General features: G+C 31.2%; 1 protein-coding gene across 5 annotated transcripts in view; it reads right to left on the reverse strand.

Annotated features, from left to right (window-relative positions):
- The window catches only part of LOC107451685 (neural cell adhesion molecule 1), a 130,252-nt gene that overhangs the window by 18,843 nt on the left and 97,881 nt on the right, over positions 1–13,528 (reverse strand). For 4 of the 5 annotated variants that reach the window (XM_087150048.1, XM_071180574.2, XM_087150047.1 and 1 more), the window contains exons 3-4: positions 1,980–2,279; positions 415–669 (exon numbers count right to left, since the gene is read on the reverse strand). In XM_087150048.1, the coding sequence (XP_087006174.1) occupies positions 415–669; positions 1,980–2,279 (555 nt within the window). Of the gene's footprint in view, positions 1–414; positions 670–1,979; positions 2,280–3,287; positions 3,420–13,528 lie in introns of those variants that run through there. The other variant, XM_071180575.2, reaches the window with a different exon arrangement.

The raw sequence follows: 13,528 nt of genomic DNA on the forward strand, positions 1-13,528 counted from the left end.
GTACTATACTTTCATCTAGACATACTTTTCGTCTAGAGAATATTTTAGTTTAAGCACACGAGTTCAAATAAATTACAATGGAGAGTAAATAGTTGTCTTTTTTTAATTATTATTTTCTTCAAAATTTTTGAACAATAAAAAATGTTTTCCATTATTTAAAAAAAGCTATCAATATACTCATAATATTTTGTCATTCAAAAGACTGAACATTTTTGACACCCTAATTAGCTTTTTCACCAATTGTTTTCCTGTCTAAAATCTGCTCTTTAGGGATATTCAATAAGAAAATCGTACATTAACATCATAAAAGATTAAATTAACATTTAACTAATCGGCTGCCTTCTATATAACAGTGTATTTAAAGATGCATTTTTAAAAATTGAGCAATAAACATCAAAATATTTCATTCCTTACAAAGCACAGATAATTCCAAGTTGGCTTGTGTAGGTTCTCCAATGCCATTTTCAGCGATACAGCTATAAATACCACTGTCTTCAGATGTGACACCTCTGATAGTATGATTGAGAGTGTTAGATATCAGCATTCCATTCCTCAACCACCTGACAGAACGAACAGGGGGTGATGCTATCACATTGCAGCTTAAATGAGCATCAGTATTTTCTAGGACGTTTAAAGGGTTAGAGGGCCCCACAGTTATTCTAGGTGAATCTGAAAGAAATTTAAAACCATAAATACAAGTAAAACACACGAATATCCATTACAATTAGCAGTCAACCACATTATCTGGTCAAGCCTAAACTTGTTGTGTCTCTAGTAGCTAACTAATGTAACTAATATTGTCATAAGACAAATATTCATGGATTTTGCAGAATAATTTCTAAGTCACTGTTATCCCGAGGAACAGAACTAAGTATATGTTCTGTGGGTGTCGTCAGAAATAAACAACTGTTATTAGTCTAATTATATCACTGCATTAAGGACTGGGAAGTGCAAGATGTTCCTGTAAGATGTTTGTTGAATTTCATTTCAGCCATAAGGCCTCCTTGTTCATTATGATTTAGGTTAGGGTTTGGGTACAATAGACCTCTGGTCGATGTGCCCTGCTCTTTAGAGCTGCCGAACCTCTAAATCTCTATCTAGTCAAATCAAAGCCAATTAAAGTGATTTAAAGCAACAAAAGGGGAAAAAAAGCACTAATGAAAGCAAAGAAATGGATTGTGCTTTATTCACATACCACTAAGCATCTTATTATTTTTATGTGTCATGAATAGATTTATTTTGAGAACTGAAATTCTAGAAAAAAGGAAACTTAATAAAATATCAAACTAATGTATAACTTCTGGGATAATAAAAAAAAATTTTTTTTAACACCATATAAAGTTTCATTGTATCTTCAACATTAATAGTTCTGCTTAAAACATAAATTGTTCTGCAGGAACTTGACTATTCAGGTACATTGGTAACAATTTTGAGCACTTTTTGCTTTGAGCTTGTTATCAACAAGTATCTGGCCTAAATAACTATTAGATATAGAATTTTGAATGAAGCAAAACAGAGTAAATTAAGCATGCAAACAAAGACATAAAAAAAGAACATACTATATTTTCAATTCTAAAAACAACAACCTTCCACTTCTTCAATGTTAGAACACAAAAATGTCATTTTGTGTTAAAACTAATTTTTGTTTATAGAACCGAAACTATTCTTTCTATACTTTTTTTGCGCTTTATTTCAGTTGTCTTGCTATTCAATGGTAGCTCAAAACATACCTTATTTAGATATATAGAATTGTTCGATATTTTATGGCCTTTGTTCTGCCCAAATTGATTTGTCCAATTTAGTTTGTTTTTCACTATTCAGTCTAGTTAGAACTCATTATTTGCCTGAGCCCATTACAACAAAACCTGGACATCCCAATTTTATTCCCTCAATGAATGTTCTTGTTAGACCTTAGTTGTGCTGACAAAGTTTAAGAAATGTTTACCTTGAAAAGAAGAAAGGGATAAAATACAACTTACAGTGAACCCTAAGACTGACGCTTGTTTCAAGTTTTTGATCCTCCCTCAAAGCTCTGTTCCAAACAACACATCTATAGATAGAATCATCGTCTTCTAGTCTAGGAGTGATGGTCAGTACGCTGGACGTAGGCCTTTCCCTGGAGCCACCTTTCTGGACCATGCCTTGAAGTAGGACGCCATCTCTGTACCAGCGGATGGTAGGATCTGGGCTTCCACCTTCACTTGAGCAAGTAAGAGCTGTGGACTCTCCTTCCCTGGCTATGGGCTTTGGTGGAGTTATTCTAGGTTCCCCAGGAACAACTAAGGAAGTAAAATAAAATACAGGTTAATTTTTTGCTAATTTTGTGAACGAGCAAAAGTGATTCTTGGTTACTGCTCGCATTCTCAATTACTCGTATAAATAAACTGCAAAAGCAAATTACCCAGAACTTTACCAAAAATCTTAATCATAATAAATAAGAGTCGAAATAAAAAATATAATTACAGTTGAAGATCTATATAACTCTACCACTACAATTCTCAACTGTAACTGACATTAACTTAAACTGTATTAATGAAAATTGAGGATAAAAATCTCTCTGTAATTGAGCAAAAGCTATTAACTGTTCATAAGTTGTAAGAATAATCTTTAAAACAACCCAAAATTGATAAATTTGTTTGTTGATAGTCCTAGTCACCATAAATTCCACCCCCCTGGAAATAAGAAACATTAATGTGCATATTTTTGTGTTTTAAATCAATTGTTCTTAAAAAGTATTTCAAAGTATATTGATCTTTTTTTAAATATCATATTAATTCAATTAATTAATTTGCATTTCCAATATATTTCATTTGAATTTATAGAATCAATGTGTTAAAATGACTGAAAGAAAGTTTGATTGTAATCAACAAATATGATAAAGTTAATCATTGTTAAAACAGTGATTGAAATCAGAGGATATCAAGCATGGAATTTAGTTCTAGGCTTCACACTTTAAAATAGTGTTATGATTAAAATCTTTTTTAAAAGTTGAAGGTGGAATTTTAAACAAATATTGTTTTGAAAACTGAAATTCCTTCAACATTAAGTGATAGAATAAAAGAATTCTAAAACAAGATTTTTTGCAGAGTCAATAAAAAATTACGATAATATCATATTATTTAAATTTTCTCAAGTTACAAATTAAACTGTTTACATAATACTATTTATTTTGTAGCGTTTATTAATAACATTTATATATTTCTAAGCTATAATAAATACCACACTATATAATACAAGATGACATGGTGCATATTAATGTTACAGATAATTTTTAAAGTTTTACTTACATTACCCAACCACCTAATTCACAAATGCCATATTAAACATAGTCGTCGAATTAGTGGGGTCTTTAATCTCATTAAAATATGTAAACAAACAAAAACTAAGCTATAAGAAATACTTCACTTCACTTTCTTTTGAACAAAACCCTAATTTCACATGCGCACCCGAGAAGTGTCCCACAGTGGACTGATAAGACACTTCCTACTTTTCAAGCATCACTGGCAGAAACCAGTGAGCGGATTTGAGACCACTTCGATCAGCTTGCGAAAGGAACGAGGGTGTGCGGTGTCGGCCCTCGTTAAACTGTTCTACAGTAAAGCGCTCGACTCCGCTCGCAGGTCGTCATGCTATCGAAGCAGGGGAAGCAAGCTATTCTCTCTGCAGAGATCAAAATTGTCTTCGGATCATCCTCAGGGATGTTTCCCAGACAATGTCGTGAGACTGGCAACGGTCTGGGAAACACCCTTGAAGATGATCCGAAGACATGCTATTACAATTTTGATCTCTGCAGAGAGGATAGCTTCCCCGCTTTGATAGCATGACGACTTCCAATTAACGGTAGAACAGCTTAACGAAGACCGATACCGCGCAACTTCGGTCCCTACGCAAGATGATCAAAGTGCAGACAGTGATGTTTGGCATTGCTGAACCGTGTCTTTACGATCAGTTCACAGCAGGATTACGTAAATAAAGTACTACTGCTGCTAACAAGAACAGATAAGTAGGCTTATTTTTGTGCCCTTATATCAAAAACGAAATATTTATCGAAAAATTTCAATTGATTTAATAAAAATAGCAATTTATAGTGATTAAATTAATTAGATTTATAAAAAAAATAATACTGTTTTAAAATAATGGAAATAATACAATATTTTCAGCGAATAAATATTAAAGATTGTTCATTTTTTTCAAAATAATTTCTTTAATAGTAGTGACGAAATAGAAAAGTACGAATAGTAGAATGAAATAGTTTAATAATGACAGTTATGTTTTCGATTTAAAAAAAATATAGTGCCCACAAAAGAGAAAAGAACTACATTAAAACTTCTAGCAATTTTTAGGGTGGCTTAACCTTTAAGACGATAATTATATAACGCCTTTAGCGCTAAAAACAAAACTCGAAATTCCAAAAGACTTAATGTTATAGCAATAAATTTTCCTTTCACTCTGCGACACAATGATAAAAATACAACACTGTTACTTTAAAAATAAATTACCACTACGAAAAGAAAAGCCCATCAATGTTCAGGCTTATGGTTTGTACTCCTTTTTTACAGCTATTTGAAGAGCACTTTCGCTAAATTAAAAGCTGTCTTTAGTGAATCATCAGTATAATATCATTAAACCTCATAATATCCTTCGACATTTTTAGTTTGATAGGAAAAAAAATATATCTTTGAGTAATGTGAAATGAAAAATGAAAGTATATCAGCGAACAGGAGCGTAACCGTGAAAAAGGATTTTATGCCATGAGTACGCGACGAAAGACATTAAAAAAAAAAATAGAGAGAGACATAAAAAAGATGCACCTAGCAAATAGAATTTCAAAAGAAGCACTAAAGTGAGGCATCTACCAAACGGAATATTAAGAAGACACATAAAAGTAAGTCACCTAGCGAATAGAATTTCAAAAGAAGCACTAAAGTGAGGCATCTACCAAACGGAATATTAAGAAGACACATAAAAGTAAGTCACCTAGCGAATAGAATTTCAAAAGAAGCACTAAAATGAGGCATCTACCAAACGGAATGTTAAGAAGACACATAAAAGTAAGTAACATAGCGAATAGAATATTTAAGAGACGTACAAAAGTGAGGCACATAGCGAACGGAACATTAAAAAGATGCACAAAAGTAAGGCACCAAGTGAACGAACTATTAAAATGATGCAAAGTGAGGCACCTAGCAAACGGAATTTGAAAAAAAAGCGCACAAAAGTAAGGCACCTAACGAGCATAATCTTATTAAGACACACAAAAGAAAGGAACCTGGAATATTAAAAGGAGCACAATTATAAAAAGCATCTATCACGATTTCGCAGTGTGGTGCAGTACACGTCCCCATTTACAATATTTTTGCGTTCTTCTCTTAATTTGCATCTGGAACTCTTTTTAATCCTTTTATATTTATTTGCTTATCTTTGTTTTTCCCAAAGATATATACTATATCACGTAACGTTTTATTATTAACAACTCACTAAGTATTTTTGTATCTATTGCAAGTAAATTAGACGATATTTTAATTAACTTTAAATCACATTTGAGTCAAAATATCAATGTCCCTTTTTGCAAATGTCCCTTTTTACAAATTTTTGTACGTTCTTTTTTTTATTTGAAACTCTTTTTGTTCATTTATATATATTTATTTAGATCTCTTTATTTTGCAACGAGACAGATGTTTTTGTACATGTTCTTTTATCATTTCAAAAATAAATTTGGCACCTGTAATTGATTTTTAAAATGATTTTTTACTAATTGAATAATACAAATTGAATGAATTAACTTAAAATCTTTGAGCTAAAACTTACTCTATTATAAATACGCTTATGATAAATATTTAACGTTATTTTAGTCTTACTTCGAAACGTTCTCTACAAATTACGTTAAGATTTGCTTTCGCAATTAAGCCTCTTTTTATCAGCAATTTGGTCAGAAAATACGTGCAATTAAAGCAAAATATTAAACCCTGTTTTCTATTTTTATTATTTTTAAATATTCGGCCAAATCTGAAGCTTCGGGTATCATAAAATAATGCTTAAGCAAACGACTTAGGAGAAAGAAGAAAAAAAATATTGCAAAATCATTTGGTAACGACATGCTTGGCCTCATAATTAAGAGACTGAAACAGGTTGTTACAACAAAAACATCTTAGCCGTAAAAACAGTAGAAAAGATATTAGTAGCTACCATTTTGAAAGATGAAGAAAAAAAAAATTTTAGGAACATCCAGTAGTTCTAATGATTATATTTTTTGTAGACCAACCGTGTTTAAACATTGGGAAGGTAGAAAACAATAGGTAACAGGACAATAAACCCTCTTTGTAGTTAATTCCGTGCAAACAAGACAAAATTTGCATTTAACGATGCAAGAGTAAAAAAAATACGACGCAATTTTGAAAATGCATAAGGCTTATAATCGTCGAGGAAAAGAAAAATAAATCATAGCTTTTCGGCCATACGCCGAATCGACCTTTTGAACTGGAATCTGTGCAAATGGCGGTATTTTTCTGCTCCCCCCTGAATCATGGGTCAAAGTGCGCCATAAAAAGGAATCAAAATTCTTCTGGAATTTTTTCTGGCTTGACAGGTGCTGCTATGGAACAATAGAAACGTGTCTTTCTTTTTAGATGCCCGTGCCACGGATTAGTGGTATACTTCATGACTTTTGCCTCCTGAACAGAACACAAAAACTACCATTTTGGAAGCATTTTTTTTTTTCACGAAAAGAATTCTTTTTTACTTTGACATGAGGACATGGATGATTTAGAAATGAGATAGAAGACTGGTTTACTCATCGTTTGATTGTCGGAAAGTCGTTTGACTTTTTAACCCCTGAGTCTTGTGCAACTCAGTTTTGTGCATTATCTAGCAGGAACCATACTATTGTAGAGAAACTCGACTGCAGATGGTTGATTAGATAAAAGAGAATATCAAAATTCGTATGATTCTTTTCTTTCCGAGACACGCGTAACGCTAGAAATCGTTGGAATAAGACAAAAGATTCTTTGCGCAACCGAATAAAGAAGTCACTAAAGAATTGTTTTTTTAGAAGGTGGTCGAACTTTCAGCGAGATGCAATGATAAATCAGGAATTTTGAGAATGACAACAATACTGTACAGAGAACTAATTTCAAACTTCAAGCGTAAGATCAGTTAGATAAAAATGAATTTACGAGTTATCTTAACATTGAATAATAATCGTAAGCACTATTGAATTATGCAATTTGAAGCAGATTTTACGAAATAAAATTAGAAAATTGCGAGTTAACTTTACGAAGAATAAGCCTTTTACTTAACTATGCATTTTGTGCCCCATTTAAGTAAAATTATAGAATTACGAGCATCGCTTTACAAGGAATGATCATTTTAAGCGTTACTTAACTATGCATCTTGTTTCAGATTTAAATAAAATTACAGAATTACGAGCAACCTTAATAAAGAATAACAACATGTATGATAAGTTTACCATAAGAGAGAAAACAGATATTTTTTGCTATCTAAGCACACAAAATTATTACTTGTTAGTGAAGTTTAGAATATAAGCGTTAAAACGGAAATATTTTTTAGCTATTTTTACAAAGAATGATGGTCTTTTTAAGCACGAATTTATTAAATGGACAAAAGAGTGAGTTTATTTATTAAAAAAATAATTTCATATTAAATGTAGTACTTTGTATCATATATATCACTTCATATCATATAATATTCATATATAGTACCTTGTATCATAGCATTTTGTATCCTATTTAATTAATTAAAATTGTAGAATTAAGAGCTACCTTCACAAAGAATGATAACATATTAGATCAGTTAACAATAAGCGCGAAAATAGGCAATACTTTTAGCTATATCTTTTCTTATTAGACCCACTGGAACAAGAAAGCGGGCGGGAAAGTCACGGTTGAGATAGCCTGATTCGGTGGAGTCTGATTTTCTTAGAATTAATGAACAGAATTAGAGATCTAAGAAAAATCGGAAATCGTTATGGAAAAACTTCAGAAGAAGGCATTGGTCCACACTGGGCTGACTGGCCAACTATGATGGTGATGATTTAGCTATATCTTTACATAAAATGGTAACATGGCGGATCATTTGATAATAAGAGCGACAACACATTAATGTTTTAAGCTATCTTTACAATGATAAATGTTAAATCATTTGATAATAAGAGTTGCAATGCATGAATATTTTCAGCTATTTTTGCAAAAATGATAAAATGTCAGAACATTTGACAATAAAGCGCCAATACATCAAGGTTTTTAACTTAACATATTATCATTAAACAATGAATGATAACATATTAGGTCTGTAAACGATAAGAGTGGAAATAGTCATATGTTTTTAAAAATTTATCTTTATATTTTCGAAGAAATCGTCGAAAAATGTCTTTAAGTAAATTTAAAATCGTATTTCTGGAATTTAACTGTTGTTGTTGTCCTAGGACATTAAGGCAAGGGGTGGGATTGTTCTTGTTTTCCAGTGGCGCCATCTATGGTCAAGAACTCAACTTCTGCCACATCCATACCTCTAACCCGTTTATGGGGCGAACCATCCATCCGCAGATCATAATTTTGACCTGAACTAGAGAACGATAAATCTCCAATTCAGTATTCTAGAGGTTTAATTTGTTATAGAGGACTTTGCGACCCAACAAATTTAACGTGCACCAGACACCATTTTCTACACGGGGAGTTTTCGGCATGCTTGATTCGTTCTTGCAAGCGAGAGTCCAGCGCTCTGCCAACCAGACTATCCCGGCAGGAATTAAATTAAATACAATTTTTATTCCATTTTAAACTTAGGGAAAAAAGTGGATTTTTTTCTTTTTTGAAACAACACATCTTATAGATTATCCGTCGCACTAAACAGATACAGACAAGTAAGAATAAAACTTAAGCAGCATGCATTGGTGGTTCTTAGACAAATGACTTAGTTCCATTTAATTGTTTGCGAATCGAGACAATTTGCTGCCTTGTCGCACACGCAGGCAGCAGAGGGCCAATCAGAAGCACTTTGCGACTTCAATTTTCATCTTAACCCCTTCAACCATTTGTAGAAGATAAAACGATCTATTTTGGGGGAAAGACAACTCGTGCGTTATCCTTCTCTTTTCAAAACAAATCTGAAAATTCTACACGAGAATTTTCTGCCCGGGAATAATTTTCGCCCCAGCTAATTGCCATTTTGTCAGAGAAGGGGACAGTTTGGCGACGGAATTATTCACACCAAAGCACAGAAGATTTGGGGATGTAATGCGGACGGACTCCACGGACCGGAAAAGCAACCGAGCTTTCCTGTGCTATCCCAAGTCAGTGCCACCGTCATCCTTTTTCCCACAAGAAAATTCTTCTTCCCTCATTAATGGGGAAAATATCTACGCTTCATGCTCTGTTGAGTTTGTTGAAGCTTAAGAGACGGTTTTGGTTCGGAAAAGAAATGCTTTTGCATTTATTAGGATGAATGGAATCTTCATAAAAAGCATCTTTCGTGGCATTTCTACGAAACATTCAATACGGAACGTTCAGGTTTAGACCTTTTTTCAGAAAAGGAAGAAAAAAAATTTTTTTAAATTCAATTAACATGTAAGAGTTGGGAAATGAAAAGGAATCAATAATTTCGGTTTTAAACGAAGTTTCAGAAAAAATGCGATGACAGAAGATAGGTTTTTAGTATATTTGATACTGTAAAATAAAGAAAATTAATAATTACCAAAAAATATTCGTAACATTATAAGTTTATGCCTACTTAATTTATATAATTTACTAAAAAATAAATAAGCACGTTGCTATAAAAATAGATTGCCAAAGTAACTGAAAAAAGTCTGCGTGTGATTAAGGGGAGGGAAAAGTTAAATATGTTTTTAATCATTGTTAATTAATTTGCTGCACAAGCAAATTGATAATTGTTTTTCCCTTTAATTGACTGCGTCTTTTGAAACATTTAAAAATACAAGCTCGTCGTTCTGGCAAAATCGAATAAATATCATTTTTTTCATGACAAAACTGTACAATTAGAAAAAGCAGAAATCGGCATTATTAAAATAATTATTTTGTTTTATCGTAATACATGCTTAAAAAAATTTCAGCTTCCCACAAATCAGTTTTTCCCAGTTTAAACAAAAGTTCTGAAGAAAATTTTTTTTAAAGTTCTAAAAATTACCACACGCTATTTTTCCCCACTCAAATAAAACCATCCCTTTCTTCCATGCCCTTTTTTTAGAAGTATTAGATTGTTGAATAATGTTCTATCATCAAAATTTTTTTAAAAATAAAATTAGGAAAATAAATCTCAAAATTCTAATCAAAAATTCAAAATGGTGCTAAACAACCTTGAACGAAGATAAAAATGCTGTTTTTTTTCGCCATAGAAAAAGGGAAAAAATAAGCTTTTTTTTTTTAATTTTAAAAAATGATTGTGCTTTAAAAATATAAAAATACGAACACATAATAATAGATACAATCCTTTTTTGTAAATTGTTGTTTGCTGAAAAGAAGCAATAATAAGGACAAGAGGAGGATGAAAATTAAATACATATGACTAAGAGATGTAACGAATATTGCAATGTAACTCTTAAATTTATAGTTTTGTACTACTGCATCGTGAAAAACATAAAATGAGAAGAAGAAAAAACTTAATGCAAATGTCTGCCAAAAGTACATTTAAAAATATAAAATGTATATCATAGAAAAAGCCAATTTTTTTTTTTTTTTTTGTTGTTGCTAAAAATGAAAACGATAATGACTGGTTAAAAAAAAAGAATTTATAAGACTAAAACACAAACGAATAAGTCAATGCATCGAAAACAATCGTTGGCATTTCAGAATTTTCTTTTGTATATTTAAGTCGTTTTATTTAACCCTAAACCTATAAAGAATTGTATTATTTTTTTACGTTTTAAGAATTCTTTCGTTGTATTTGATAACAAGAAATAAAGTTATAAGGAGAGGAAAAAAAGGTGTTCCATAGGAAACATCGAAAAGAAAAACCCCTCTATCTATGTAGGATAAACATTTTGTAGTGAGCCATTTCGGCAATCCTAGATTTTCCAAAATAAACCATTTCTTCAAAAGCAATATGGATAAAGAATAACATAAAATGCTTTTGAAAAAGACCTAAAACTTTATTCTAGGCTAAACAGTAACAATCATCCTTTTGAATTATTGATTCCCCCGCTTTCAAAATGGAACAAAAACAAACGCTTTTATGGAAGATCTGTTTTTTGAATTATTTTCTATTTTTTTATTAGATTTATTTTTTTTTATCTCTTTTGTATATTCTGATTGCCTTTCGGTTTACGATTTCTTTCTTTAAAATGGAGCCCCAAGTTTTACAAGATACTTTAAATGACGTTGGTGCCTATTTGATGTAAGAGTTTTTTTTTTTTTTTTTTTTTTTACAGAGTCTCGAAAAACACAAAACTGTATGTTCTTTGTATTAAGTTTAATCACACGTAAAATCAACTTTAAGTATAGTTTTAAAAGCTCGTTTTACGATTTGCATGTATTGTTAAATGATATTAGTCAGTTTAGTATTTAAAAGAAAACAAAGATGAAATTATAAAAACAAGTGATTTTTTTAAAAAATTATATTCGAGTGATTTTGTTTCTATGCACTAGAAATATTTATCTCTTGTTTTACAAAACTGTGCTTACAGAATTTATTATATTAGAGGTCAATAATATATATAAAATTGTAATTTTGCAATGCAATATTTGATTCCCAACTTAAGATATAATTTTTAAAAAAAATGTGGTTTTTGAATTTTTTAAAAATGTTATAAATTATAAATTGCGTAACATCTTCAAACCGTAGAACTGAATTTTGAGAACTTACAATCCAAACCATTTCGTAATATGTTAACATAATTTTAAAAAATACATAACTTACTTATTTTAAAAGTTTTTATTTTAACTAAAATGGGTGACGTCACATTTCTAGTTATCATCCCCTTCAAGCCTAACATGAATTGTGTACGGCATTGCGATATTATTTAACACACTAAAATATTTTCAATTAAAATAGGACTCTTACAAAAAATGTATTTATGTTGTTCTGATAGATTTTATAATAACGAAATATTGTTATTTTAACGTGAATTATATCATTTTAAAAGCAAAGCTGTATATATTTGTGGTAATGAGCACAATGGCTACAAGTTTTTAATTTGACTGTTTATCCTTTAAAACTGCTTTTCCTTTACTGAGGTCGCCAGGCAGGAAAGCAACCTTTACCAAACTGTTAAGTCCAACATTTAAATTTACCCTACTTAACTTTAACTATTTCCCTTAAACACATTCTTTCAGTTATAAATATCTTTTAAGTGTGTAGATTGACTAAAATGTTAAATGTTTGAATATGCTTTAAAAATAAATACGTTAAACTAGTTTTCGCCAAAGAAACGGCGTCCTTAAATTTCTTCCATATGCGTAAACAATTCTTCGGTTATAAATTGTAGTGATGATTGTAGACTGTTTTTAAGTTATTTCTAACAAAAAACTAGTGTTTGCTAAGAAAACATTCTTAAATTTCTACAATATTTCTATTTTATTCATATTCAAGCAATTGTTCAAGTATTGTAAACAATTGTTTTTAGAATAATTCAAGCCGTTTATCAACACCAAGCTTAGTTGAGTATTTAAAAAACATAATATTTCATTGCGTATTATAAAAGGAAAATATTTTAGGGTGATTGCCATATCAATGATAATAAAATAAGCTTAATATCAGAAATGATAAATGAAATAAAAAGAGGAGCAGCATAACTCTTCCGAAGGCATTTTCCCGTCAAGGAACAGGTCTTGCAGAAAATATAACTTTCCCAGACAACTGCTCTTAATTTGCATTTCTCCTCATTTTATTATTTTTTCTTCTCCTGGCGTAAAGAAAGTAATGAAGCTTATTGCGGTACAAAACATTAAAGAATAAGCCTAAAGACTGCTTTAGCTATGAGTTCAGCCAGCCGTATTTAAGACATAGTGGCAACAATAATTCACGGTTGAATCGATTCTTCGACTTAACCGCTTCCGGCGGAGCTTATTTTCTTCTAAAAAATATTTTTGGGATAAGCAAGGATGCGAAAGGGGTGCTTCAATAAAGAAAAGGGCCAGCCTTGACCTCCGCCATCCTGGCGACATTCGACACCTCTACCAACTGCGTGACGTCACTTCAACGAGGATAAAAAGCCTTCATCGATGAGCAAATTCATCGATCGATCGACATGCGAAAATTATATAACAGTTCTGGCAAGAGATGGCGCTGCATGCACACAAGAGAGATATTTTCGGACTTGCACTAGAAATAGTTTTCCCGCAGGTATGTTTCCTCCAACTACAAAAAGGCATATCGTTAAGTACTAATTTTAGGATAATAGTATAATAAATAAGATAAATAAAACTTGATTTTACATTAAAATGTAATTTTTAAAAAATGTACAAAATTTGAACGCTTGAATTATTTCTTAATAATTGTCAGAATTTTCTTTTTTTCTTTTTAACAGTATGGTAGCGATATAAACAATTCTGGTATATTA

The sequence above is a fragment of the Parasteatoda tepidariorum genome, chromosome 8 (genome assembly GCF_982258835.1).
Source record: "Parasteatoda tepidariorum strain Cologne lab strain chromosome 8, Ptep-v5.0, whole genome shotgun sequence".
In the NCBI taxonomy this organism is placed as follows: Eukaryota; Metazoa; Arthropoda; class Arachnida; order Araneae; family Theridiidae; genus Parasteatoda; species Parasteatoda tepidariorum.